Consider the following 27,183-nt stretch of genomic DNA (forward strand, 5'->3'; position numbering starts at 1 on the left):
GCAGCTGACTGAGACAGATGCAGATACTTACAGCCAACCATTGGACTGAGGTCTGGGACCCCTACGGAGGAATTAGGGGAAGGATTGAAGAAACTGAAAGGATGGGCAACCCCATAGGAAGACCAGCAGTCTCAATTAACTGGGCCCCTGGGGGGCTCCTAGAGTCTGAGCAACCAACCAGGCAGTATACATGGGCTGGTTCCAGGCCCCTGGTACATATATAGCAGAGGACTGCCTGGCCTCAGTGGGAGATGTGCCTAATCTTTGAGAGACCTGAGGCCCCAGGGAAGGGGGAGGCCTCTGTGTGTCAGGGACTACCCTCTTGGAGGCTAGGGGGAGGAGGAGTGATGTGAGGAACTATGGGAGAGGGGGCAAGGAGTCAGGGCAAAGGCTGGAACATAAAATAAAAATTTAAAGAGAAAGGCTACAATTAAAATTCAAATAATAAAAACAACTACGTTACATTTCCATGCGTACAAACACGGCAATTTTAGTATAGCTTACATGTCTCCATGGTAAGGCAAACAGTATCTGAGGACATGCTACACTTGTTGTGGAAGGCTAGGGGAGACTCAGAGACCTGGAGGATAGAAGGGCTAGAGAGTCTCAGCCTTTTGGACTGTGGGATATGGGAACAACACAGGCATCGGGCATGTCAGGCAGAGGAAAGAGAGTCTAGTAAGCAGGGAATCTTGAGAGAGTCAAGTCCTCATATGGCTCTGTGTGAAAAAGTGGAAGAAAGGGTAAAGCAGCCAAAAAATCATATTGACTTCTAAGAAAATTTTGTTTCACTCCTCAGCAAGAACCCACCAACCCTTTTCTTCTAATACTCAGAGGAAGAAACTTGAGAGCTGATGTACCCACAGATACCCAATTTGTGCTGATTAAGCAATAACAGAGGGGCTAAAAAGACAGCTCAGTGGTTAAAAGCACTGGCTGATTTTCCAGGGTATCCGGGTTCCAGGGATACCAGATTTCAATTCTCAACGCCCACATAGCAGCTCACAACTGTTTACTAACTCCAGTTCTAGAGGATCAGATGTCCTCTTCTGGTCCCCACAGTCACTATATGCATAGGCTTCATAGATACACATGCAGACAAAAACACCCATATGAGATAAACAAACAAACAAACAAACAAACAACAGACACACCTTTCAGAGTAGAACCAATTACAATAGCTAGTTGTTAAGTCACCTGGCCCTTCCCAGTCCGAGCAGCAATCGCTGAAGGGAAAATACCTGCTCCTCCAGATGCCCAGCGAGAGGTAGGTGCAGAACAACATAAGGACCACAGGCCAACTCCTGCCTACTATGAAGTTTCATATGGCCTCTGAGAAATGGAAGCATTCTGTTTCCTCTCCAATTTATTTACTTTTATTGACATATTAAAGTATACACAGTACACAGTACACACACACACACACACACACACACACACACACACACACAGAACATTGTATTGACAAGTTGCTCTGAAATAGATGTGTGCAATAGTAAAAATCTAGCTAATTAACATCTGCATTACTTTCTGTGTGAGAAAGCCTGATATTCACACCCAGGGTTTCTCAGTAACCCACTGCACTGTCATTATCCTGTCACCACACACATTGGGAGGCTTCTGGATCACTCCTTATTGTCACTTTCAGTCCTTGATCAGCATCCCTTGATTAAAGACGGGTAAAGCGATGAACCACAGAGACAATATGAATAGGGACATGCTTCAAAAACACGTCCTGTAAGGATTTCTTCTCAATATGCAGGCAGGGTTTGGGAGTTGGTTGGTATAATAGGGTGAAAGAATTATTCATCTCTATGAGCTATTACCACAAAGAATTTTTTCTTCTGTTAGAAGATTGGGGCGAATATCTCATTTCTTGAGAGAAATGCCTTTTACTTTATAACATACATGCCAGGACAATCAGCCCGTTAAAGCTGGATTTGATATGTAGATGCACAGAATCTGGGATCTAAGTCCAGGAAATGTTTTTCTACCCTATATTTTTTCTTTTATGCCTATACCGTCTGTCACCGACTCTGCTGATAAATGGGGAATCGCTGCTTTTACATTACATTTTAGGTTTTCTTTTCCTTGTACTAAATATGGAGATTGGAAGCTTGTACCACCTTTTTGCGGTTGTTACTGTCATGAATACACAAAGCAGATCAGCTATATGAAGCAAAAAGATTTATTTAGCTCCCAGCTAGGGAGGTTAAAAGTCCAAGCATCAGCCACTGGTTCATGACAGGGATCCTCGCCTTGGCTGCATCATCTCACAGTGAAGCAGGAGAGAAAGGCAGGGTAGAGTATGGCTAACTCTCCCTCGAGCCCATAACCATACCTGGTTATGCTGTATTCTTCCTCGGAATACCTGCCTCTCTCTTGACCCTTGCGTTTGATTATATAACCAAAGTCCCAAACTGGATGGAAAAGATCGAGGTTGCCAAAATCACCTACTGATATGCATTCTGCAATGCATGTTTATTAAAGTCCTGGCCAGGTTGTATATCAACTCCTAGCACTTATACAGATGATGCAGGAGGATCATGAGTTCAAGTCCAGAGCAGGCTACACAATGAGGCCCTGTCCCAAAACACAGGAGGAAAAGGCAGGGTGAGGACATAGTTATATCTATCACCAATCATATTTGATTCCAAGCATGATAAAAGTGGTCATAGGAGACCTTTAAACAAGAAGTGAAGACTTTGGTCTCATGTAGCTGTGTTTACATGCCAAGCGGAGGAGTAAGCCTGACCCACAGGGCCTGTGCATTCTACGTGCAGTGCCTCAGGGCCCACTGATCTGCCACTAGCACTGCAGGGAGACGCTACCCCTTTGCATGCCAACTGCAGGAGGCCTCTAATGTCGTGCACAGAACATTCTTGGCCTTTTAGAACCATGTGCATCTTCAAAACCTCTGGCAAGAGGACTGCAGATCAAGACACTGCAAGCAGTGACAGGAGGCAAGCAGATGAACAGACCCAGAAGTCAGAGTGACTTCATTGCATTGCCTTTCAAAATTATTTTAGCACCAGAAATTCCCCTTCAGCGCATGTGTCCAGCCAAAAGCACCATGAGTAGCAATGTCTCTGTTTAATATGCATGCTGGTCCTGCAGGATCCTATCAGAACCTGGACTCTGGCTCACCGAGTGAGGGCTGAGGCCTGAGACTTGTAACAAGTGATGCTGAGGTGGCTGTCCTCCAAGTCAGACACAGACAAGCAAGAACCTAAAAGAATCTGGGTAATTCTGTTTTGAAAATAGTGTGGGTGCCTCCAATAAATTCTATGAACACATATTAGAGCTATGGCTGAAAAAAACGACAATGAAACAATGAACTACTAAATTAAATTAGGTTAAATGAGAGGCACAATCTAAATGCAACCCTAACTCAGAAGGCTTCCTCGTTAATTAACCTAGCAGGTAATTTTATTTAGCTATGGTTCGCTGAAGTACACCACTCTCCAATAAAAATTGGAGCTATTTTGTGCACTAAGGTGGCCATATATTCATCCCACTTTTCTCTTGCAAAACGAACCAACTTTTCTCATCTCGAAAATTAGCTTGTAAAAGACAAAAAAAAAATCACCTAATTTTTATTGTAACAGTAAGAAAATGTCTTACTCATAACAGATGCAATCTTTTCATTCTGGCACTGAGTCGGTGAAAAGTAAAAGATTAAAATATTACACTTTGCCATGCCCTTGGTGGGTACCGAAGGGACTGAATTTACTAAAGTGCCAGTCACCATTTACGTGGTTAGTGCTTCATTAGGCACCGATAGGCACAATATATCTTTGTCAAATACTTCTATGGAGGCCTCAGCTTTTAGGCCATGAACACAACACAAAGCCCAGGACTGTGAGGGGGAAAAAAAAAAACCATTCAATTCCATGCAGTGGAGTTACAGCAGACAGGGCAACTTGGAACTACATTTTCAAAACTCTTTAACAAAATTATGTCTCCAAGAAGATACATTTGCATAGTAAGCAAATCAGAATAAAAATTAAGCAAAATAGAAGAACGAGTTCTGAAGAGTGGAGTTCCAGGCTGGCCCCAGCAGGGGTTTGCAGGTCTCTGACCTGAGTCCACATCTGTAGTTAAGAGCAAGAAGAAACAGCAAGGATGTCAACACACCAAAGTGCCATGTGCTCCACATGCTCCAATGATAACATATATGTTCAGTAGCATGTGCATGTCTGTGTCTTATATCAGTCTTAATCAAGTGCTAAAACAAATATTTCTGTCTTTCTTGTTTCCTTTTAGTTTTCTGTCTATCATCTGCACAGCCCACATTCATAAATCCAGGAATTATCTAAAACCCTTGTCTTTCATGGGATAAAGCCAAGCTGTCATTTGTCATAGCCTGAGCATTCTTCTAACCTCTAGCCACTTGGCCTTTGCTCTCTGCCTAGACTTGCTTTCCCCCAAACTAATTCTGAGTTGCTATCTGACATCTCTATCTACAAGTGCTGGCATTTTATGTCCTAGTGATGCATTCTTCCAGGAATGTACCTAGCACTGAACTTAGAAAGATGGTGTGCTGACTAGTTTTATGTCACCTTGACAGAAACTAGAGTTATCTGAATGGGGGGAACCTCAATTGAGAAAAATGCCCTTGTAAAATCTGGCTGTAGGGCCTTTTTAAATTAGTGATTGATGTAGGAGGGCCCAGGTCATTTTGGGTGGTGCCATCCATGGGCTGGTAGTCCTGGGTTCTATAGGAGCATTGGCTAGGCAAGACATGAGGAGAAAGGCAGTAAAAAGCACCTGTCCATGGCCTCTGTATTAGTGCATACTTCTTGGTTCCTACTGTTTGAGTTCCTGTCCTGACTTCCTTCGATGATTATATGAAACTTTAAGCAGCATAAACCCTTTCCTCCCCAACTTGCCATTTGGTCAAATTGTTTCATTGCAGCAATAGAAACCCTAACTTGGACAGATGGCTGTCTCAAGTAGGTTGGGGAGCTGGGCCATTACTCTACATTTCCTTATCACTTTCCAGGATATCACCCTTTCCTTCAGAGTGTCCACTGTTCTAAGTATATTCTTGTATAATAACATATGATGTTGACTGTAAGGTGGACCTTTCTCATCCCTGCACCCAGCACAGTGACTAGTACAAACAGTCAGAAAATGCCTTTAAAATGAGCAAATCAATCATTGACATAAATGAGTCTGAGGAGTGCACACATTCAAAGGAGGTGTCTAATTGATAATTAATATTACTACATAAGATTACAAGTTTATACAAAATAAGTTTCCCCCAAAATTTCATCAATCCATCTTTGTTTATTAGATGCCCCAAAGAAATTCCAACAGTTGCCATAGAGACCTCTTATTTAGCTGTGAAAATTACTTGAAGGCTAAAACTTAGCAATGTCTATGATTGTTTTTAACCTATAAAAGAACTACATTTTTGTAAGGCCATGTCCAGTTTCAGGGCCAGGGCTGGAAGCTTCACTCCCTAGTCTGAAGTGGATGACTACTTTGTTATGCTATGCTGCTACCTCAATTAGGACAGTATGTTTTGATGAGGTCAACATGATTAGAGAGAAGATATTAAGATGGTAATTCTGTTTTCTATGCAGGGAACACAATGATGGTTGGGTAAAACAGAGCTGAAACCAAGTGTTCAGAATTAGAACTTTGGGCAGAAAATGCAAACAATTAGTCAAGAAAATAACTGTCTACCACCACTGCGAGTACCTCCAGCATACAAAGCAGCTGATCTTCAATAATACCTTAATATTTGAGAAAGACAAGTGTGGATAATGGTTATCCATATAGATGAGCAGGGACATTCAGACTGCTGATAAGTAGTTACTGGGTATAGTGGATGGAAAAGAGAAAACACCCCAACTGAAGCATACGCAGAGAAAAAAATGCAGAATGATACACTAAACAGCAAGGGAATATTATGTGTTGTATTTTAGAATAATTAAAGCAGGAAGTCATTTGAAACACAATCAATGATGGTACCTCTCTAAGGATTAAACATGAACCAGACAGAACAAGAAAAACAAACCGTTTTCCGAATACTGACTTCTGCTTCTCTTTCAGCTGATGCAGAATAAGGAAGCTATTTTTAAGGCTTCTCCCAAAAAATTGTAATAAAACAGACAATCAGAGGAAAAAGCCTGTTTATGGACATCTTAAAGATCCAAGAAAATGACCTATCTAAGCCTTCTTTCCTCATGAAATCATATCTGGTATGCCATTAAGAGAAATTATTAGTAAAATTTTCCTATAAATTATTATCCTCTGAGGAGAACTCTGAAATTCAATTTATGTTGCATGCTACATTGGTATTTAGGTCCATTCATCAAATGGCATGGCTGAATTTTGATGAACTCTGATCATGAATATTACACTGCTACCACATTAAGATATGTGATAGGGCAGCTGATATTTAAGGATCACTTAGCAGCTCAGAAAATATATAGAACATAGGAAGATAAGAACCCTTGTCACTACAGAGCGTCATGGCTAACATTTCGAGAAAGGGTGTAAGGGTGTCAATGTTTTAAGCATTGTCAAATGCTTACTGTGCAATGTTGTCTGTGCAGACGAGGAACTGACTGAAGGACTGGACGTTGGCAATGGACTAATACATGAGGGCGCTATTTCAAGACAAAATCAGCTCCCTTCTACCTTAGAGTGTTCCGTAAAATGTCATTCAAAATGATTAAGTGACTAGATTGACTGCACATCAATGGGAGATCTTCATGGGAATAGAGCTACCCTGCGAGTCTAGAGAAGGTTTTGTATTCTGATTTTTTTCCCTGTGGCTCCTTCAAACAGTGTGAGAAGCACAAGCAGACATCTCCAGATGGGGGTTGGAGGTTCAAAATGGTCATTAAAGAAAAAGCATTGCTATTATAAATTGATTTCACTCTGTTACTTAAACTCGGAAGCAGCTTCTAAGTTAAACAGGTTAAGTTAAACAGGACAAACAAATGTGAGCTTATATAGTTGTTATAATAAAGCCTTAATCTGTTAAATTTTCATTAGGTTTCGAGTACATTCAATTTCTAAAAGCAAATATGGTAAAAGCTAGGGAGAAAGGAGGAACTGTTTGAACTATCAATCAGAAGTAGTGATAAAAAGCCCTACCGGGCTCTGTAGGAGATGTAATTAGATAAGTATCTCGCTCACTGAGTCTCTCATCTCACATGGGAATAAGGAGAAATACAGAATGCCATGGCAAAGATAAACTACCCTCATGTGCCCCGGAACACACTACTCAGGTTCTGTCCCAGTAATCACTAAGTGCCTTTTACATACAGAAAGTTCTGAATATTTTAATGGAATTTAGCAAGCTGTTTCTTGGGCACTGATAGGTTATTTTAGTTAAATTTTACTTTAATTCTTTTAAGTTGTTGGTTTGGGGCTAGAGACATGAGTCAGTGGTTAAGAACAGCTGGTATTTTTTGCAGAGTTCTCAGGTTAGATTCCCTGAACCCCCATGGCAGGTTACAACCATCTGCTAACTACAGCTCCAAGGAATAAGGTGTTCTCTTTCAACCTACAAAGTGTACTTGTGGCAAACATAATATATATAGGCAAATACTCATATACATAAAACTATATTAAACTTACAGTATTATTTTCATTTTTATTTTAATGACATTGGTTAGCACTAATAATCAAAGGACAATACACACAAAGAAAAAATTTAAAAAAAATTAAGTATGTTAGCTAATTAACTGCATGTTATAGCACCTAAACTAGAAAATAATTTGCTAATACAGTGAAATTTATGCAACAGATGTACAAAAAAAATATGATTCTTAGACTGTATGTTAGACAAAGCAGTATCATGAAGAGCTAGCTAATGGACAAACCCAACAGCCGCACCAGACCCCCACTTCTGCCCACTGCTGAGCAGTGGGAACAGCTTAGTCCCCTTTCTGAGTACTACCATGAGTGGTACTCATAGAGTTGGCCAGTTTCTGTCAATTACATTTCAGTTTCCATCCAATGATGTTATCCCTATGCATACAATCCTACATTCCGTCTTTTTAGTTTGACTGACCTAGAAATGTTCTAATGTCTTGATAATTAATCTTTCCACTGAAACAGTCTCATGTAGTGCCTGCTGGCTTTCAACTCACTTTGCATCACAGAATGAACTTGAACTTCTGATTTCATGTTTCAAAACCACAGGTCCTGGGACAGCAGGTAGACACTACTATACCTGTGTTTACGTGATGCTGGGGATCAGGCCCATCCTATGTTCCAGGAAGCACTCTTCCAACTGAGCTCTGCCCTTCTCATTTTATGCTAACAACAAGGTCATATTGGATTCATACAGCATATAGCTCCAAGGGACTACCATCTTTAATACATTCCTATATTCACAGAAAATATTTTTCTTTTAATAAATATGAATTCAGATGTTATCTCCCTTCCTAACTGGCTCATAAATCAAAATCTGGTTTTATTGTAGAGTTTGTTTTCCTATGCAAAGTTATTTTTATTTCACTATTGAGTAGTATGAATTATCTGTTTCCACCATCACACGTAGAGGCTGGCAGTGCCAAAGTTTGCTCCACTGCTATCGCATTTCACTGGCTCCCACTCAGGGAACAAGGACTCTAGCAGCCTGCACTTCATAGTTAAAACCATGAGTATTGAATTATCAATAAGAAAAGAAGAGCATGCAGAAAAATGTATGGTACCTCTTTCCTCCCAAGAAGACCACTGTAGCGGATTAGAAAAATAAAATTAAACCAAACTTAAACACAAACAAGAGGAAATTAAAACACACAAAAGAAGGCAACTTAGATGAGAGATAACTTGTCAGTTGTGCATGAAGGAGTAATGATCTCCACAGGCCAAAGGCAGCAATTCCAAGTTGCAATGAGAGGATTGAATTTAGCAACTTAGACAAGGCTAAGCACATGGAGACACAGACAGGCTCTAAACATTGTGGAGATGAACCTGACAGCTGATAATAGGATGGATGATCAGAACTTTGGGGAAAGAAGAAACTGCCCAGTCAGACTGCTCTCACCAGCCCCCTCTTTTCCAACACATACCAGCAGGATAGATTAAATTGGACCAAACAGCTTCAAAGGTAAAAGGTAAACTTGCAGCAGAAAATGGGGAGGCTTTGAGAAGAACAAAGAGGAATTCAATGAAAGGTGTGTGAATTGGTCAGTGTGACCAAAAGCTCCTGTCTTCTAACGTGATCGGAGGACATCATCCACCAGTTATGAGCTTCTGAAGAACCAAAAATCAGCCAATGACATTGATTTCAGAGAGTTTCCTGCAGAAAACACCAGCTCTATGGCCACATAGGACTGTATTAGTAACCTTTCTCAGTTACTGTGACCTGTACTGGACAAAAAACCTCTTCAGTAAGGAAAAGTGTATTGAGACTCATCATCTGAGGTTGTCATCCATTACAATGGGGAAGATATGACAGCAGAAGCAGCTCTTGGCCTTGCCTCTTCACCTTCTTAGACCAGAGATTCCCCAGTGATAGGCTTTCTTTTTGTTTTTGTTTTTCTTTCCAGTGGAGGACCCAACCCAAAATGATGACAACACCTGCTTTCAGGGTGTGTTTTCTTTCCTCAGTTTAACTTCTCTGGAATCTCCCTCAAGGAATCATACCTCATGCCTAGAGGTATGTCTGCTAGGTGACCCCAATTCTAGTCAATTTACGATGAAAATCAAGCTTTGAAGATATATGAAGTGAATGGTCAACTGGTCCCTCCATTCATTATAACACATTTACAAAAATTAGCAAAGAGGCAAGTACCTCTCTTACACCTGAATAAAGATTCTATTTGAAACCATAAAAAGGAAGCATGATCAATTATATAATAAATATTTCACCTATAAATTGTACCATCATATAACATATATTATTACATGCATGCTCATATTTCACCTAATTATGTATATGTCAGACTGTCAATTTGACCAGGAATAGACTTGTTTATACTGATTGTCAACTTGAGAGTATCTACCATCATTTTGAAGACAAATATCTGGCCCCATCTGTGAGAGGTCATAGATGATAAGATGAGATGAGATAGAAGTGCACCCTAATGTACGTGGAACCATATCCTGGACTGAGTACCCAGACTACATGGAAAGCAAACAGCAAGCTGAGCATCTGCCTTTGTCGCTTGCTGCTTCCTGACTGTAGATGTACCTTATGCGCCTGATGCCAAGACGTCCTCTTGGGAGAGACTGTGTGACCGAAATAAACCCCCCTTCTCTTAAATTTCTTCATGTCAAGGATTTGAACACAGTACTAAGGCTAGTAACAAATACAGATGGTCATGTTTATTTTTCTGATTTGATGAATTTACATGGTATGGTTGGAGATGGCTCGGCTTTTAGAGCACTTCCTTCTCGTCCAGACGACCATAGTTTGCTTCCCAGTACCCACAGTAGGTGGCTCACAACTTCCTATAATTCTAGGTCCAGGGGATCTGACACCTCCTTCTGGCCTCTGTATAAACCTATATATTTATGGCATATACTCATATTGACACACATACACAGAGATTAAAAATAAATCTTTAAAATGTTTATACACATATTTTTAACATGATGCACTCCTTAAAGATGTCTGACTTAAAAACAGTACAAAACATTCCCACAGTTAAGGCTTAGGGAACATAGTGTGAGAGAGTGGCACAATTCTAAAAGCAAGAGGAACAGGGACTTTGTTGTGATATTGTGTCTCCTAGTAACATCAGAAGCTACACCCATAGCATCTCACTAACATGACTTCCAGTGATGATCTAAAAAAGGAGAACAGCTAGGAACTTGGACAGGGAAAAGCTTGCGGAGGCCTCAACCCAACATAAAGAACTACATACAACCTGGTAAACCTGGGGCAGGAGATGTGGTCCTCTCCTGGGAAGTGAACAATTTGGTTGTCCATTGTCAAACAGCCCTAACAACATGCATACAAAAAGTATTATATGGACTCAACATGTTATATTTAGAAATGTACGTATGCATGCATATATGTATGTATATATGTAGCCAGCAATAACAATTAGTGATAACAAGAGGCCATGAATGTGAAGGAGATTGGGGATAGATATGTGGAAAGGCTTGCAAAGAGAAAAATGGAGAAATGATATAATTAAAATATAATCTTAAAAGTTAATATATATGATACATAGATATGTCTTTGAGCATTTGGTAAATGTTTTTTATATGTTTCAAAACATTTTGAAACCATAAATAATTAGAAATATGTATAAAAGCAAAGAAGCTAAAAACTAAATGTAATTAGAAAATCTAAAATATTATACAATAAAGGATATATAATCATGAACACTACCTGACTTATTATTTTTGAGTACTCATGCATAAGACTGTAATGCATATTCTACACAGGGAGACTAAGATAAAGGTGGAGTGGCACAAGGTTTCTGGAGGGAGTAAAGTCTTCTCCTTCCATAATAACCCCTTAGTATAATCTCCAAAAAAATCAAAGTTATTTGCATGAACAAGGTCATAGATTAGCTCTCCAATGCAAACCGATCAGTATAATAACTTAAGAGATAGCAAGACAAACAATTAGGTGGCACTTGTGAGGTGGATAGCATACTACGAGCATTGAAAATGCACAGTTGCTCCTGAGAGATTAAAGGGTAACCATGAGGAAATTAGATCTCTGGCCCTGCTCTTGACTCGTTTTGGTAGTTGTCAGTTAACCAGCTGTGCTGGAAATAAGTTTTATTGTCATAGTTCTCCATCTGGAAACTGAAAAGAATAGTTGAAAGCTTTGATTAACTATGTTGGACATGGAGCAAACAGTGGGGGAAGGAGGCTGACTGGGGCTTCAGTAAGTTTTTGTTAAGCATAGCCCCTACTTTCAAAAGCAAAGCATTTCATATTCTGAAAATTATTTCTACGTAAACATATAGCCTACTTATATCATAAGCAGGGATGAGGAGATGGCTCAGCCACACAGTGGTTGCCGCACAAGCAAAGGTCCTGGGTTTGGATTCCAAGCACATGCATACAAAGCCAGGAATGATGCCAGGCATCTGCAGTCCCAAGGCAGGGAGATAGAGACAGGAAGGTCCCTGGAACTCATGGCAAGCAAGTCTCAATGAGCCTAGGAGCTCCAGGCTCACTGACAGAACTGCCTTTAAATAAATAGATTACAGAATGAACAAATGAATATATGAATGAATAAATTAATAAGGTAAAGTGTAACATAGGATGACTCAACAATGCTGTTTGGTTTTCATACATGTACGAACATGTGTATGAATATATAAGATGAACACTTATGTATATGTATATACACACATATGCATTTGTGTACAAGAAGAATATATATACCACACACATCAAAAAATTAAAGAGATTAACCTACATGTGACATTCCTTAATTTACATATTGTGAGATTAAAACACAGAATCATATTGTACACATGCCTTACTCCCCCATGTAATATGAAAAACTCTTGAGCTAAAAATTCTAATTTCAAAGACAAAGACTGTATGGTCATTCCTTAAAATCAGATATGGCATCTCCCATCCACTGTCATAATCCACAGCACCCGCGGATCTACAGCCCAACAGGAACCAGGAACGCAAGACATTTAATTTGGTTGACTGTCAGATCCAAAAGTCAGTAAGAATATAACTTTCAATATTTATATCGTTTTATATTTCTCAAGAATTTCTTGTAATCATCCTGTTCCAGGCTCCCAAGCTAGTGAGGCAGTGGATTACAGCAAGGTTATAATAATGTCACGAAGCTTAGTCTCTGTGACTGTCCCTTTAAAATTTCACTCAGGAATCCATTTGTGGGTAGGCAACTACATTGCCAATGGTGTTAAAAAAATTAGGTGAAATTTAATTTGTTTTACACATATTTAGCAGGAAAGACTACATACATATTCATCCTATACATCATCATTACTACAAAGGGGCCAAATATATTGACTGAAATACATGGTTTGTCTCATAGACATGTACTGATAAAGGACAAGATACAAAAACTATAACCATGCATTTAAAAAGCTTCTCTTTCTCATTCCAGATGTAACTCTCGGCAGTCTTGCTGTCTTGGCAGTCGTCCTACAGTTTCATAATCAGACAGGGCTAGAGGGATGTACTGACCAAGAAACCTTACAATAATAAATTTTCTGTAGAATGTTTTGGTGGGCAATAGCCCTTAGGTGTGACTCAAACACTAAAATATACCAAATCTCTTCTGACTGAAATATAGAACCAATTGTTGCTCTGGTATATTTTAAGTCACATGGCACACTTAGATTCTGTGTACCTATTGTCCTTGCAGAATTATTAATTTTTGAAGGTGTCATTCTCCATTGATGAAATTATATGGTAACTCAAAATGTAAGAGGCCTCATTAGATGTAAATGACTACAAACTCTGGCTGCCTCCTGGACCAGGTGGGTCTTTCTTTGTGGCTGTCTTGCTTCTTCTGTTCTGTTGCATCCCACTGTCAGTAAGCCAGTGGAAGCACGCATTACTTGAGCACTGCTTAAGAGCCATTAGAGAGCTGTTGAATTTGACAATGAATGTTTCATATCTTTCTTGGCCTTATGACTGCACTAATTAGAAAACATGCAAACATGACAGAGAGATGACTGTTGTCAATCAGGAATCCAAAATCTCATTCTTACTTGACACCGCTTTTAAAAATGGATGCACTCGCTTCACGAAATGTGAAAATTGAATAATGATTAGGGGTTGGGAAAATGTATGTCAGCATAGATAGTAGTATCATGAAAATGTACTCAATTCAATTATTCCTGCCTTGTTTCCTTTTAAGTCTTCCTTGAATACAATTAGAGAGTAGAAGATAACAGAGGAAAGCTATCAGGAGAGAGAGATGGGGCACAGGCACCTGAGTGAGAATCAAAGACACCCAAAATAGTAGAGCTGCACAGAGAGCCAGCATGGGCTGACGTGTATATAATATATCACAACGTGCTTTGTTCACACTTTAGAGTTACATTAGTAGTGAAATAAGACCAATCGTTTAGAAATCTTATGAAAGAGCGCTGAATGTTACAAAGACAAAGTGGTGCAGAGGAGGCGGCCCTAGAGGCTGATGGTGGGCTATGACCTTCATTGAATCACTCATCTTGGAAGTGTGTTGCTGACTTTACTGCATAATAGGGAAGTAATTAAAGCATATCAGGACTTACTTGTAGTTTATGGCCAATGAAATACCTATTATTATTATTATTAATTATTGGTCAAGTTTTCAAAATAACATAGGCCTTACATAGAATAAATTATGTTCAGGGTAGGAGGTATAGCAAGGTTCATTTATAGCTCTTCCTCTTAAAATAATGGTAAATTAACCCAAGTCTTAAGAAATTTTATTTTATAAATTGCCATGGTTCAAGACAGAAAGATCAGCAAGGATGATGGTGGGCACTGGATACTGTCAATATAGAGGCCATTAAGCAATATGAAGCAATGCCAAAAGGCCTTATGATACTTAATAAATAGGCAATATTCTTCCTAATGTATTAAAATCAATTTCAATGCAGACATTTCCTTATACATTACGACTTGCACAGATTGTTTTTTCCAAACCACCCAGCTGCTACGATGTTAAGTAAATTCATTTTAATCTGAAATCAGAGAGGTAATAGAGAAAAGGTGATTTAATATGCAATCTCATTATGTCTGACAGACTTATTTATAAATGATCTACCCCACATTTTGACAGGCATAGTTAATATGCTAATTAGCTTTAAAGATGATGATAGGAAGCGCTTGGCACGCCATCGTTCTTTGCATACTGTGTTGGGGGACAATGCAATTGATGCCACCCGCTCCCTGGAAAGCACAAGGCCTTTGAGGAGATGGTCATTTATTAACAGTAGATAATTTAGTTATCTGACATTAAAAATTAAACCTGTAAAATAATCCCCAACTGTGTTCTGATTTTGAGAATGAGTGCAGCTGCAACCCAACCCTGGGCATAAAGAAGGAATATAAGCTTATTTAAAACAGCGCGCTCCACAGTAAAAACTGCGCTCTCTAGCAGGTGAAGAACTACACAGAGAAGTTGCTCTCACATCCACGCTCCCCTTCCCGTGCTTGCCAGAACCCTGGGAATCTCTCTGGCGGCAAAGCTCAGCAATGATGTCCCCTGCTCTGACTTTCGAGGAGGAGCTACAGCGTCCAAGAATTATCAGACTTTCTACAAGCGGCAACATTCAATTTGATTCTGTTGCTTCGATCTTCCTTTATGAAGGGAAACAAAGGTATTGAAACCACCTTGTTTGCAGGCTTAACTTGCGCTTGGCCTTCACACCTTGTTTGCAGGCTTAACTTGCGCTTGGCGTTCACACAATGCCTCGGTGTTGGAGACCAACAGGGAGAAGCTCCTAAGAGTGCCAGCTCTGACTTCCATCACATGCTGACAGTGTTACTGCATATGTGTCTTCATTAATATTTTTAGTGCCTGTGGCCATTTAACACTGTGTAGGGATCATCAGTTCTTAGTTACTGCCCTGAAGCCCCAGGACAGTAAATGAACTGTAAAAATAGCCCGGAACTCCTGCCACCTGCCTCCCTGGATTAATATTTGTATTTCTTTTTGGTGCAGCTGAGCCATGGTTCAATTACAATCCCATTTCCAGGTGTCTGAATATCCTGCCTCGACGCCATTGATTATGCAAAAAAAAAAAAAAAAAATCAGTGCCCTGTGAATGTCCCTCTCATGGGAAAGACACATGCATTTTTACTTGACTTATAGAAAATAGCAAAACAGCCTTTAGAAAATTGCTTGGAACGACATTAGATTCAGAACGACAGGCATAGCATCGACATAAGTTTTCGGGCTTGGAAATGAACTGAAAATAAGCATGGGGGGACTGCTCAACCCTGACGCATTTGCTAGTTGTTTCTGGCAATGAATAATCTTGGCACGGGAACAAAAGGGCACTTGGGGTCCACTATTTTCTATCAGTTTTCCCCTCCCCTCTTAATAACAGACGCCTTTATATCCAACGACCATGTCTCTGTTCGAAGCCAATTGGCAGCTAGTACCAAAACCATCACTTATACACATGGGGTAGGGTCAGAATAGGGAGTGAAGATGGACAGCTTAGAAAACAAACAATGGAAGAAACAAACATTTTAGCAAGTCAGAGACTACCCTGTACTTGATACTATAAAGAACATTTTCCCTACACCACCCTGTGTGTGCATATGCATGCGTGTGTGTGTGTGTGTGTGTGTGTGTGTGTACTGGCATATGTGTGAATGTGCATGCATATGGAGGTCAGAGGTCAGCTCTCAGTGATGTTTTTCACAAAGCTCTCTATCTTTAAGGGAGAAGGGCAGTTCCCTCACTGGCTTCAAGCTCATCAAGTAGGCTAGGCTGACTAGAAAGTAAGACTTCAAGCTCTGCCTGTACAGAATATTTACAATTGTACATTGGTTTTAGGGCCTGAATTCAGGTCATCCAACTAGGCAATAACTCAAATTCGTAAACATCCTTGTGGTTTTGGTTTGTACATATGTGTCAGTTTGTATGAATGAGTGTACACACAAATGTGTATCAAAATAAGGCCAGAGGTCAGTGGTGTCTTTGCTGTCCACCTTAATTTTTGAGACAAGGTCTGTCCCTCTCTTAGGGTTTTACTGCTGTGAACAAACACCATGAGCAAGGAAAGACTTATAAAAACAACATTTAATTGGGGCTGGCTTACAGGTTCAGAGGTTCAGTCCATTATCATCAAGGAGGAAGCATGGCAGCATCCAGGCAGGCATGGCGCAGGAGGAGCTGAGAGTTCTACATCTTCATCCGAAGGCTGCTAGTGGAAGACTGACTTCCAGGCAACTAGGGTGAGGGTCTTATGCTCACACCCACAGTGACACACATCCTCCAACCAGGTCACACCTATTCCAACAAGGCCACACCTCCAAATGGTGCCACTCCCTGGCCCAAGAATATACAAACCATCACAGTTCCTGAACTTGGAAACCACTGATTCGCTTAGTTGAGGTCCAGGGTCCTGTCCATCTTCTCAGCCCCTGCTCTGGGGTTACATACATGTGCCACCATGCTAAACTTAGGTCGTGACACTTGCAAGGGCTTCATAACTAAGCCATGTACCTAGCCCCTTAGGGAACATTTTTAATGTTTTTTTTTTCTCCCAATTGAGCCAGAGGCACAGGAAGAAGAGTTTCTTATATTCCAGAGAGTATAATCTTGACTAAATTGCCAAGCAACTAAGATAAAATTGGCTCCACACCACAATTATTTCAAAGCTGCATTTTATTAGTAGAGACCTTAGCTGAACTCACTGAAAGATTACTATATCCTCATGCAGAAAATAAAAAGGAAAACATTTTATAACTCATGACTGGGATATAATTATTGTTTGCATTGCCAACTCTCAACTAACAGCAGAAAGCAGCAAGGGGGATTGAGAAGGCAACTAAAACATACCTAGGTGTGAGCATTGGTCTTTATCTCCAACCTTCCCCAATTAGAACTAGTGATCTAAGTATGTACGTTGCTCAAAGATAGGCCTATCCTTAAGAAAAAATATTAACTAAATAAAGAGTAAATAAACATTAAAAAGCCAACATCAGGAAGTATGTGTGATGAAAAGATGCATCAACTCAGCCACTGAGTGACAGGTGGTGACAGGTTTTGGGACCTTAGAATATCATTAAAATATGATTGGATTTATGATGAGATATATAAATTTATGATAACAAATCTTCGGGTGTTTGATTGCCTAGATTCTTTTACAATGCTATTGAAAGACACACACACACACACACACACACACACACACACACACACACACACACATATATATGAGCTCATAAGATGCTGCAGATTATTTCTGTGGCTCCACAGAGCAGCAAGCCCCATATCTAAACACACATTGAGAAAGTCCCCATGTTATCCATTGCAAGGAACTTGATTGTTTTCTTAATGTACTGTTTTTATATGAAATAGACAATCTAAGAAGCTAGGACTCATTAGTGTCTAATTTTTAAAAGCCAAGATTGCTGGGGATGAACCAGAAGTAACTACACAAGAGGGAAATAAATAATACACACTGAAGTTTTACTGAGGCCATAAACATTATATGATCATGGAGCTAAATTCTAAATACAGCAGCGTAGTCATTCAGGAATGATGGCTCTGTTATAAAATAGCCACAAGCTTCATGAATTATTTTTCCAACTGTGAATCTAGAATAGGAAAAGTCGTGCTCAATATCCATGTGTGACTCTCTCCTGAGTGTTAAGAGTCAGATTCATTCCCTTTGATGATTATAATTTGTATTTTATATAAATGGTAATACAGAGTAGTTTGCCAGTATTAACAAATATGGAACAAATATTATCAGTCATTTTAATTCACTAGAGATTTTTAATAGCTGGTGAACTACTGCATGAATTAACACTATCCTGAAATTATTAGATATTTTTTAAAAAAAAAAACTCATGGTATTTCATTTTGAAAAATCAGTATCAATAGCTAGCTTTCCATCAAACCAATTACCAGAGCTTTGTAGTGAATATAAACATTTGTCTCCTAATTCTAGGTCGACTGCTCTTTGAAGATACCCACTTCCTCGTCATAAAATAAACCATTAATTATGACCTCACAGAAAATTACAGTTCTGAAAGTCAGACAAAAAGCCTCTGACCTTCTCCATCAAGAACTATTAAGAGGCCCCATCTGGAGCAGACTCTGATGAGGTCCCATTCCCAATCAGATTGTTAAAAGGCAACAGCACAGCCACACATAGGCAAGACTCCTGCACCATTAATCTTTGTCCAAACTGTTAGATGTTATTGGCCCAGACAAATCATGGCACACAGATTAGATAGGGTACCCATTTCTCACCACATGTCAAGGCAGGTGGAATATTCTGTAGAGCCCAGAAGAACATCTGGAGGTCTGTACCACAAGGTAACCACTTCATTGGAGTATGTGTGGCTAGGGACGGATTTTGCTCTTGCCAGACCTGTAGATTAGAGCAAACATGAAGAAGTTAAGTGGGCATGAAAAGAACGGGTGCTGTAAATCCCAATGTTCCATGTTAAAATGTTAAGCAACACTACTATAATTCAGATATGTGAACGCAAGTTCAAGGTTAGCACAAAGTTTGAGGAGAACATATTTAGTCTCTATGTTCTGAAAACATGCTAATAATTATCAAGTCATTCATACTGCAAATAAAGCATTAGTATTGTAAGTCTGATAAGATATCACTAAACAAAATCACAACCACTTTAGAATCTCCTGACTACTTCAAAGTTCTGTTTTACAGAACTCTAGTTCTGAGAGTTCCTTATGTGTAAGTCATATCAGTAAGGGTTCTTTGGCCAAATAACCTGCAGAAAATATATCTTAAAGATAAAGTCTTCCAGCTATACAACTAATCAGTGCTACTAATGTTTGTGTGGCAATTGAATTTGCAATAAGAAAGTGCAATACGTTTCTCAAAGAGCTGAACCAAAAGTTCTTATGAAGTGTGTGTTTCTCAAAAACTCACAGGGGGATGCACACTGGGGAGGTTTATCTGAAAACCAATGAGCTCCATAATTATAAAGCAAGGATAGAGCTGGCACATATAGATGGTGAGAGCAGATATCAAATCACAATGGGGAAAATGCAGCAATATTACTTTAATTGAAAATGTATGTGAAATTTGACCTCATAACCATAAATATTCACACACAGACACAGACTGTAAAAAACATGTATTCATATGTCCTCAGGGGTTTACCCCTGGAATATGAGATTATCCATTTTTAAAATGATTTTAATTATGTATATAGTGGTATATGCACATGAGTGTGGGACCCTTCAGAGACCAGAAGAGGGTGTCAGATCTCCAGTAACAGCAGTTACAAGTGTCCAAGAGCTTCCTGATATGGGTGCTGACAGCCAATGGTGGCCCTCTGCAAAGCAGTGTGTCAGTACACGCTCTTAACTGCTGATCCACTCAGCCACTCTCCTTTCATTATCTAGTAAGGTTAAGTTTTTCTGAGTGTTTTTCAAGGTTGTATTAATGACTGTCTAATTCTCTTTGGGAAAAACATATTTATTTACACTGCTAAGGATTGAACATACACCTTTCAGCATGTTAAGAAAGTAACAAGTGGATATCCCCAGCTTAACACTCTAAGATGATTTATTTTTATTTTAATTATGTGTATGTGCATGCACACTGTGTTTTTACATGTACATGCTATGTACACATGCAAGTGTGTGCCTGTAAAGGCCACAAAAGGGGCAGTGGACCCCTGAAGTGGGTGTTACAGGCAGTTGTGAACTTCCTGATTTGGATGCTGAGAACTGAACTCAGGTCTTCTGCATGAGTAGCAAGCATTCTAAACCATGGGGCCATCTCCCTAACCCTTCTAATTCACTTAAAGGTCATATATTCCACAATGTTGTTTTGGAAAGTAAAACAAGGAATAAAAAACTCTCTGGCTGTCCTTACTGACAGCTGCAATAAGGCAGATCTGGCGTGCTTCCTTGTGGCCCATTTGTTAAAGACCAGTTCCATCGCAACAGTGCTATTGAGAGTTGATGGACCTTGGGAGATGGAGTCTAGAAGGAGGAAGTTGGTTCACTGTGAGGGGCCGCAGTCTTGGAGAGGATATCAGGGGGATAGCCCTTCTCTCTTTGCTCCCAGTAGCTATACAATGAGTAGCCTTACTCTACCATGGGCTTTCTGCTGTGATATTCTGCCTCACCAGAGGTCCAAAGGCAACAGGGCCAAGTCATTACCAACTGAAACTTCTGAGACCATGAACACAAACAGTTCCTTCATCGAAACTGACCTCCTCTTGTACCTTTTGCAGTTACGTGACATACCTAGACCATGAGTGTCAAGTATCTTTTATCCATATTATGCTTATAGTGTAATATAATAATAAAGTTTTGCCGGGAACCTACTTTAACATGTTCATTTCAATGATCTATAAAAATTTTCCGTACTGTTTGGGACCATGAACTTCTTCCTGTTTATTTACTAACCATAGCTGTTCATTTTCTGGATTGTAGGTGAATTTTGAGATTAATATGATAAACAATTGGTAAGGCAAAGAATTGCTAATTTAGTCAATTTTCATTATGGCCAATTATTCTACATTACAATGTTTAGAGGAAAGCGATGATATACTGAATTGGTTATACATATCCAATACAAGAAGTAAAGACGTAAGACATATAAAATACACTCTACATAATATTTTGCACACAAATAGAAGTATTTCCAAGCACAGATTCCATGTAACACATTCTTTACCCTGTAAGGTGTAATCCGACCTCAAATCACATGAAACTGTACTATGGAGAGTGTCTGAAGGCTTTGGTAAACCTATCAAAGGTCTCGTCCTTAAATGACTGCATTTCCATACAGAAACCAAAGAGCTGGACATAGGTTCTGCCTCATGCCCTATGTGGCTGTAAAGTCAAATGGGAGGCCATCCATGCTGGATACTCTTGCTTTCCCTGAGGAAAGAGCTAGGGGAATGGAAAAACTGTGATTTCTTTTGACAGATTAGACAATCAGGCTTGTTATTAAATAGAAAGTGATACCCTAACATGAAAATAAAAAAAAGAAAGCCCCAGAATGTCCTAAATATAATGTAAATCAAAAGCATCACATGTGGACGCTGACCAAGTGTGACTATGAAGCTGGTTAAGTAATTGTGGAAAATCCAAACAGCTTCCTATTCTACACGATTTTCTCTCTTCTCACAGACCGAGGTCAAGGAAAGCCACAGCTTCAAAGTTCAAAGATGATTGAAATGAACATACTAACTTTGAAAAAAACTATAATGCTTCCCAAAGGAACAGTGAGGATGAGTTTTCAACGTTTTATAAAAAAGTTTTTGAAGAAGGTTGGATCATACATTGCTATATAGAAAATGAGGAAATTTTATTCCAGAATACAGTTTTCTCAACCACGTGAGAAGCTCTCTTACCACCATGTTGAATACCATCAGCTGAAAGCTGATAACTCTGAAGGTGTACCATACATCTATGAGCAAAAGGTGTTCACTCTAAAGATACTTATATTCATTTAATAAGAGAAATAAATCTTTTTGTTTTCAGGAAAGACCAAATTACTTAAACAACGGCTCTTTTTCTTTAAAAAAGAATACCTTGAAATATGGCTTTCTAGTGACATCTTCCCAGATCTTTTTGGTAAAGACCATGCTATGTGTTTGTAAGGTTCACAAATCAAAACCTGCTTACTCATGCAAAATTTATTAAACTGCATCTTTCAACTGAAGGAAAACGGTAGGACAGGATTAATTAGCACAGCATGTGTGAAAGCTTTCTCTCTGTGTTCCCTGTCAGTTGCTATGGTTACACTACAGGAAGAGAGCTACACTACCTTTTAAAAAACATGAAGTTCATGGGTGATTATCAAAACTTATATTAATGTTTAGTCTGAATTGAAAGTTGAAAAGAAACACGAGATGCCAACCGGATGAAGGCAGCTTGCCTGCACAGTGCTGCATGGCTGTGTTTGTGCACCTGGAAAGGGTACAGGTGCCTATGGGCTCCTATAATGGCTCTTGGAACACAGCTTTTGTGTTGCCACTTCTAATGAGGGCAGACCTGAGAGTAGAGAAGAACGTTCTGCTATTCAAGCTCTAGTTTTGACAGTCAGGGCAGGAATGCCATATTCCCTGTACAATAGAAGTAAAGGAAGTTTTGTGGCTAACAATTTTCCAAGAATTCCTTTCCCCATGTTTATAACATTGCAAACTCAGAGGTATGCTGTCTTGTTGAGTTTGATCCTAACCTCTAGCCTGGTCAAAAAAGAAATCCCAGGACAGTATTCTTTATATTTATATAGGTAGATGAGACAATCAACACCAAATAGTGGACACTCTGCAGCTCTTAATTGTTATCTCTGGTGAGTTATAGCCTGCTGATTGCTTCTCTTTCTTTAGATTTCTTCCTTTACTTCTGTTCTACAGAGTAGTTAGCCAGGAATGACATGGTGTCCCTCTGGGACCTTGTTATGTTTGTCTCATACTGTTTTTGTGCAGGCTGCACATTTAAATAGGTGAAATGTGGATATTCGTGAATTGAGCACTTGGGTATGCAATGCAATCCTTAGAGGCAAGGCTTTTAGGAAGAGGTGGTTCATTGGAGCTTTGACCATGTATGGATTAATTCATAGATAGAACTGTACATTGATGACACTATTTAGAGATGGTGTAAAATGTGGATGGAGGGCTTAATAGAAGGGACTTGGTCTCTGAATGTATGACTTTCCTGCCTGTTCCCCAGCCTTCTTCTCAACAATGAGATGAGTAGATTGGCTCCAACAAACACTTGGTACACTGATGCCCTGCCTCACTAAGAGGTAACAACATAGAGTCACATGACTTAGACCCCTGAACTTCTGAGCTAATATCAGCCTCTCTTTCCGTAAGCTAGCAGTTCCTTACAGCGCTGAAGAATGGCATGCAGAGTGGCTCCCATATGCACACAGGCTGTCGGGCATGGTGGATAATGACTTGCTTTTCTGATTCTGTTTTCAAAAGTTCTTAACATGCTTTCTTATACAACATGTTTTCTTTATTAGAAGAGGATTTCCCCCCATACAATATATCCTGATTGTGGTTTCGCTTCTTCCACCCCTCTTCAACCTTCCCAATCTCCCCTCCCATACAGATTCATATCTTTTATATCTGCGTTCAGCAAGCAAAGGAGCATCTAATGGATTACAATAAAATAAAATCTAATGTAAGAGTCTAAAACAACAACCAAACAAAATGGAGTAGGATAAACCAAACACAAGAAAAAGATACTAAGAAAAACACAAGAAACAGATATAGACACAGAAACCCACTCATTCGCACCCTCAGGAATCCCATAAAAAGAGAAAACTGGAAGTCATAATATGTACACAAAGAACCTGTAGGGTTAAAAAAATAAAAATTAAAAAAAAATGAAAAAGGATGCCCGACAGGATATTATGAGACAAGGAGCCTCCAAGGACGCCACTGAGTTCATACTGTATTTGCTATTTCCTGCTGGGCATGCAGCTACCTGTAAGTGTAGTTTGTTTCCCCAGGGAGACTCCCTTGGAGGAAACTAAATTATATTTGCAAATGGTTGTCAACTGCAGATTGCTTCTGGGCACAGATGGGGCTTCCGTCCAGGCTTTCAGTGCTAGGACTCTAGCTGGTGCAGACACAGGTAAGCCCCGCACATGCTGCCTCAGTCTCTTTGTAATACTTGCTTTTAATTCTCATTCACAGGTGATTTCTTCCAAAATTTAAACCTTTGATTCATACTTACACTTAGTTCTCTCCAATTTTTCAGCATCTAATTATTGTAAATTATAAATATCAGAAAATCATGTTTAATTTGTCTTTCCTAACACTTTACTTCTCTCTCTCCCTCTCTCTCTCTCTCTCTCTCTCTCTCTCTCTCTCTCTCTCTCTCCAGATTTTATTCCACCACTACCACCCCCACCCCCATCCACCCTCTGAGTATTTCACATCCTACACCTCCTCCCCACCCATCTGTCTCCACGTGGATGTCCTCATCCCCCACGCTTCCTGACCTCTAAACTCCTTGGGACTCCTTGGGGTCTCTTGAAGGTTAGGTTCATTCAATCTTCTTTGAATGAACACAGACCCAACAGTCCTCCGCTGTATGTGTGTTGGAGGCCTCATATCAGCTGGTGTATGCTGTCTGTTTGATGGTCCAGTGTTTGGGAGATCTTGGGGGTCCAGGTTAATTGAGACTGCTGGTCCTCCTACAGGATCACCCTTCTTCTCAGCTTCTTCTAGCTTTTCCGCAATTCAACAACAGGGATCAGCAGCTTCTGTCCATTGGTCGGGTGCAAATATCTGCATCCAACTCTTTCAGCTAATTGTTGGCTCTTCCGGAGGGCAGTCATGATAGATCCCTTTTTGTGAGCACACCATAGCCTCAGTAATAGTGTCTGGCCTTGGGACCTCCCCTTGATCTGCATCCCACTTTGGGCCTGTCTCTAGACGTTTTCTATCTTTCATTTTTAAGAAAATAAATGTTCATAAAATTTTAACAAAGATTTTTGTGCTGATTCAGATTTTTTTGGGGTGGGGTCAACTTGTCATAAGCAAGAGTTATCTGGGAAGAGGAAACTTCAATTGAGAGAGAGAAAAAAGCCTTCTCAGGTTGGCCTGCAGTCAAATTTATGGGGCAGTTGTTATTGTTGTTGTAGCTCAATGATTGATGTGGGAGGACCCAATTTACTGGGTAGGGCCATCTCTGGGCAGATTGCCCTGAGTTAAAAAACAAAACAAACAAAAAAACCAAAAAACCCAGAAAGCAGGTTGAGTAAGTCATGTGTAACAAGTTAGTAAACATTCTTCCTCCATGGTGTTTGCTTTGGTTCCTGCCTCCAGGTCCCTTCCCTGCTTGGCTTTTTGCCTGGGCTTCCTTCGGTGATTGACTGTAACCTGAAGGTATAAGATGAAATAAACCCTTACTTCCTGAAGTTGACTTTGCCATGATGTTTTATAGCATATCCAAAAAGCAAACTAGGACAATTTCAAAAGAAAATAAAAATGCTTACATAATTGAGTTTAAATTCAGGACTTTATGAAGTAGAAATATCTGGTTTCTTTGGAGATGCAGTTGTGTTATGTGATGTTTTTCTGAGACTGTCATGAAACGATGTTTTGCTGAGAACAGATACGTGATGTTTTTCTGGAAGCTTCCTGGAAAGCAGGTCATGTGATGTGTGGATAGAGCAGATGCTTGAGAGGACACATGATGTCTGGCAAGGGCATAAATATAGCCCAACAGAGACTGGAGGACAGTCTGGCTTTGGTTCACCTTGTCACTTTTTCCTGGTCTTCCCTGATGATGCTCTAACATTGGTCACCTTGTTATCTTCCCTGATCATCTTTTGTTGTGACTTAAAAGAGAAACACATAAAGAACTTCTCATGATATTCTGGCAGGCTATTGTTGCTTCCACAGACTGGGCCAATTGGCAGAGTCTCGTAGTTTCTTCTGGACCAAGCTGCCACTGCTGATTCCTCAATGGTGTTTTCAAGCGAATTGAGCTACCATTGTTGATTGATGTGAACTGAACTGCGGATTTCCTGACAACACAGATTGGAATTGTCCCCAGAGAACTGTTTCTAAACAAGTCCACATCTGCCTTTGCCCTACAACCTTTCATTCCACAACCTCTGGTGGATGGTGGGCTAGAAAGGAGGTTAAAGTATTTAAGAACTTTTATTAAAATAGGTTTTGAAAAATCTAAGACTATACCTTTTTTAAGTTTTTTGCTCTTATACAGAAAAAATACATGCTTCGCTGAGAGATATTTATTGAAATGAAATTAATAGATATAGTAAGGCCACTTAGAATGATTGGGTTAAATATTGTTTGGCAAACTCATTGTTATATATTGGCCTATCTATTAAACAAAGCTTCACCTGTCATATTAAAGCTAAATGGCTGATGTTGTCTCTGGAATTACCAAGGTAATTATATCTGTTCAAGTTCCTAGGGCTCTCTTGCCTTTTGCTGTTGTTGTTGTGTGAGTTTGTATGAAAAATGGGATATCTGAATTCTGAGGTCTACAAACTGGCCTAATTGGCACCTGTCATTCTAAATAAAGCCTTTGCAAAGCAGCTACCTGCAGTTATTCAGATGTGACAGTGGTTGGATTTGCACTAAACAGCCGAGTGGAGTAGCTGACAGATACTCTGTGACCCAGAAAACCATTTTGCTGAGAATCTGACAAACTACAGAAGAAAGGTCTGCTGATACTTGGGGCAGACAACGTTAACTTCAGTGCTTATCCAAGTCATCAATTTCAGTAATGCTACAGAAGTAATCCTAAAAATCTTCACAGACGCCCTAATTCCTCAAAAGCTTTCACCAAAGCAGTTCTGTATCACTGATCCTGTCCCATCTGCATGAGCAGAGGGTGCAGGAGCATTTCCAACGGGGCATGTGTGAATGTGCCACCATTTTCACAGCTCACTGGCTTAGGCTGCGACTTTCTGTTTCTCAGCTCCTAAAACTCAGTGTGACTGTTTTAATTCCAGATGACAGCACCACATAGCAAATTAATGCCCTAATCTGAGAAAACTGGCGATTCTGATGAATCACATGTCTATATTGGCTTAGTATCACCTTTATTATTATTACTATTGAGTGGACATTTAG

At 39.7% G+C, this 27,183-nt stretch overlaps 1 protein-coding gene across 5 annotated transcripts in view; it reads right to left on the minus strand.

The window, feature by feature from the left end:
* The window catches only part of Cdk14 (cyclin-dependent kinase 14), a 576,868-nt gene that overhangs the window by 214,177 nt on the left and 335,508 nt on the right, over nt 1-27,183 (minus strand). For all 5 annotated transcript variants that reach the window (NM_011074.3, XM_006503544.4, NM_001310448.1 and 2 more), the window contains one exon: nt 18,866-18,986. In NM_011074.3, coding sequence (NP_035204.2) covers nt 18,866-18,986 — 121 coding nt within the window. The remainder of the gene's footprint in view (nt 1-18,865; nt 18,987-27,183) is intronic.

The sequence above is a fragment of the Mus musculus genome, chromosome 5, assembly GCF_000001635.26.
Source record: "Mus musculus strain C57BL/6J chromosome 5, GRCm38.p6 C57BL/6J".
NCBI classification, from domain to species: Eukaryota; Metazoa; Chordata; class Mammalia; order Rodentia; family Muridae; genus Mus; species Mus musculus.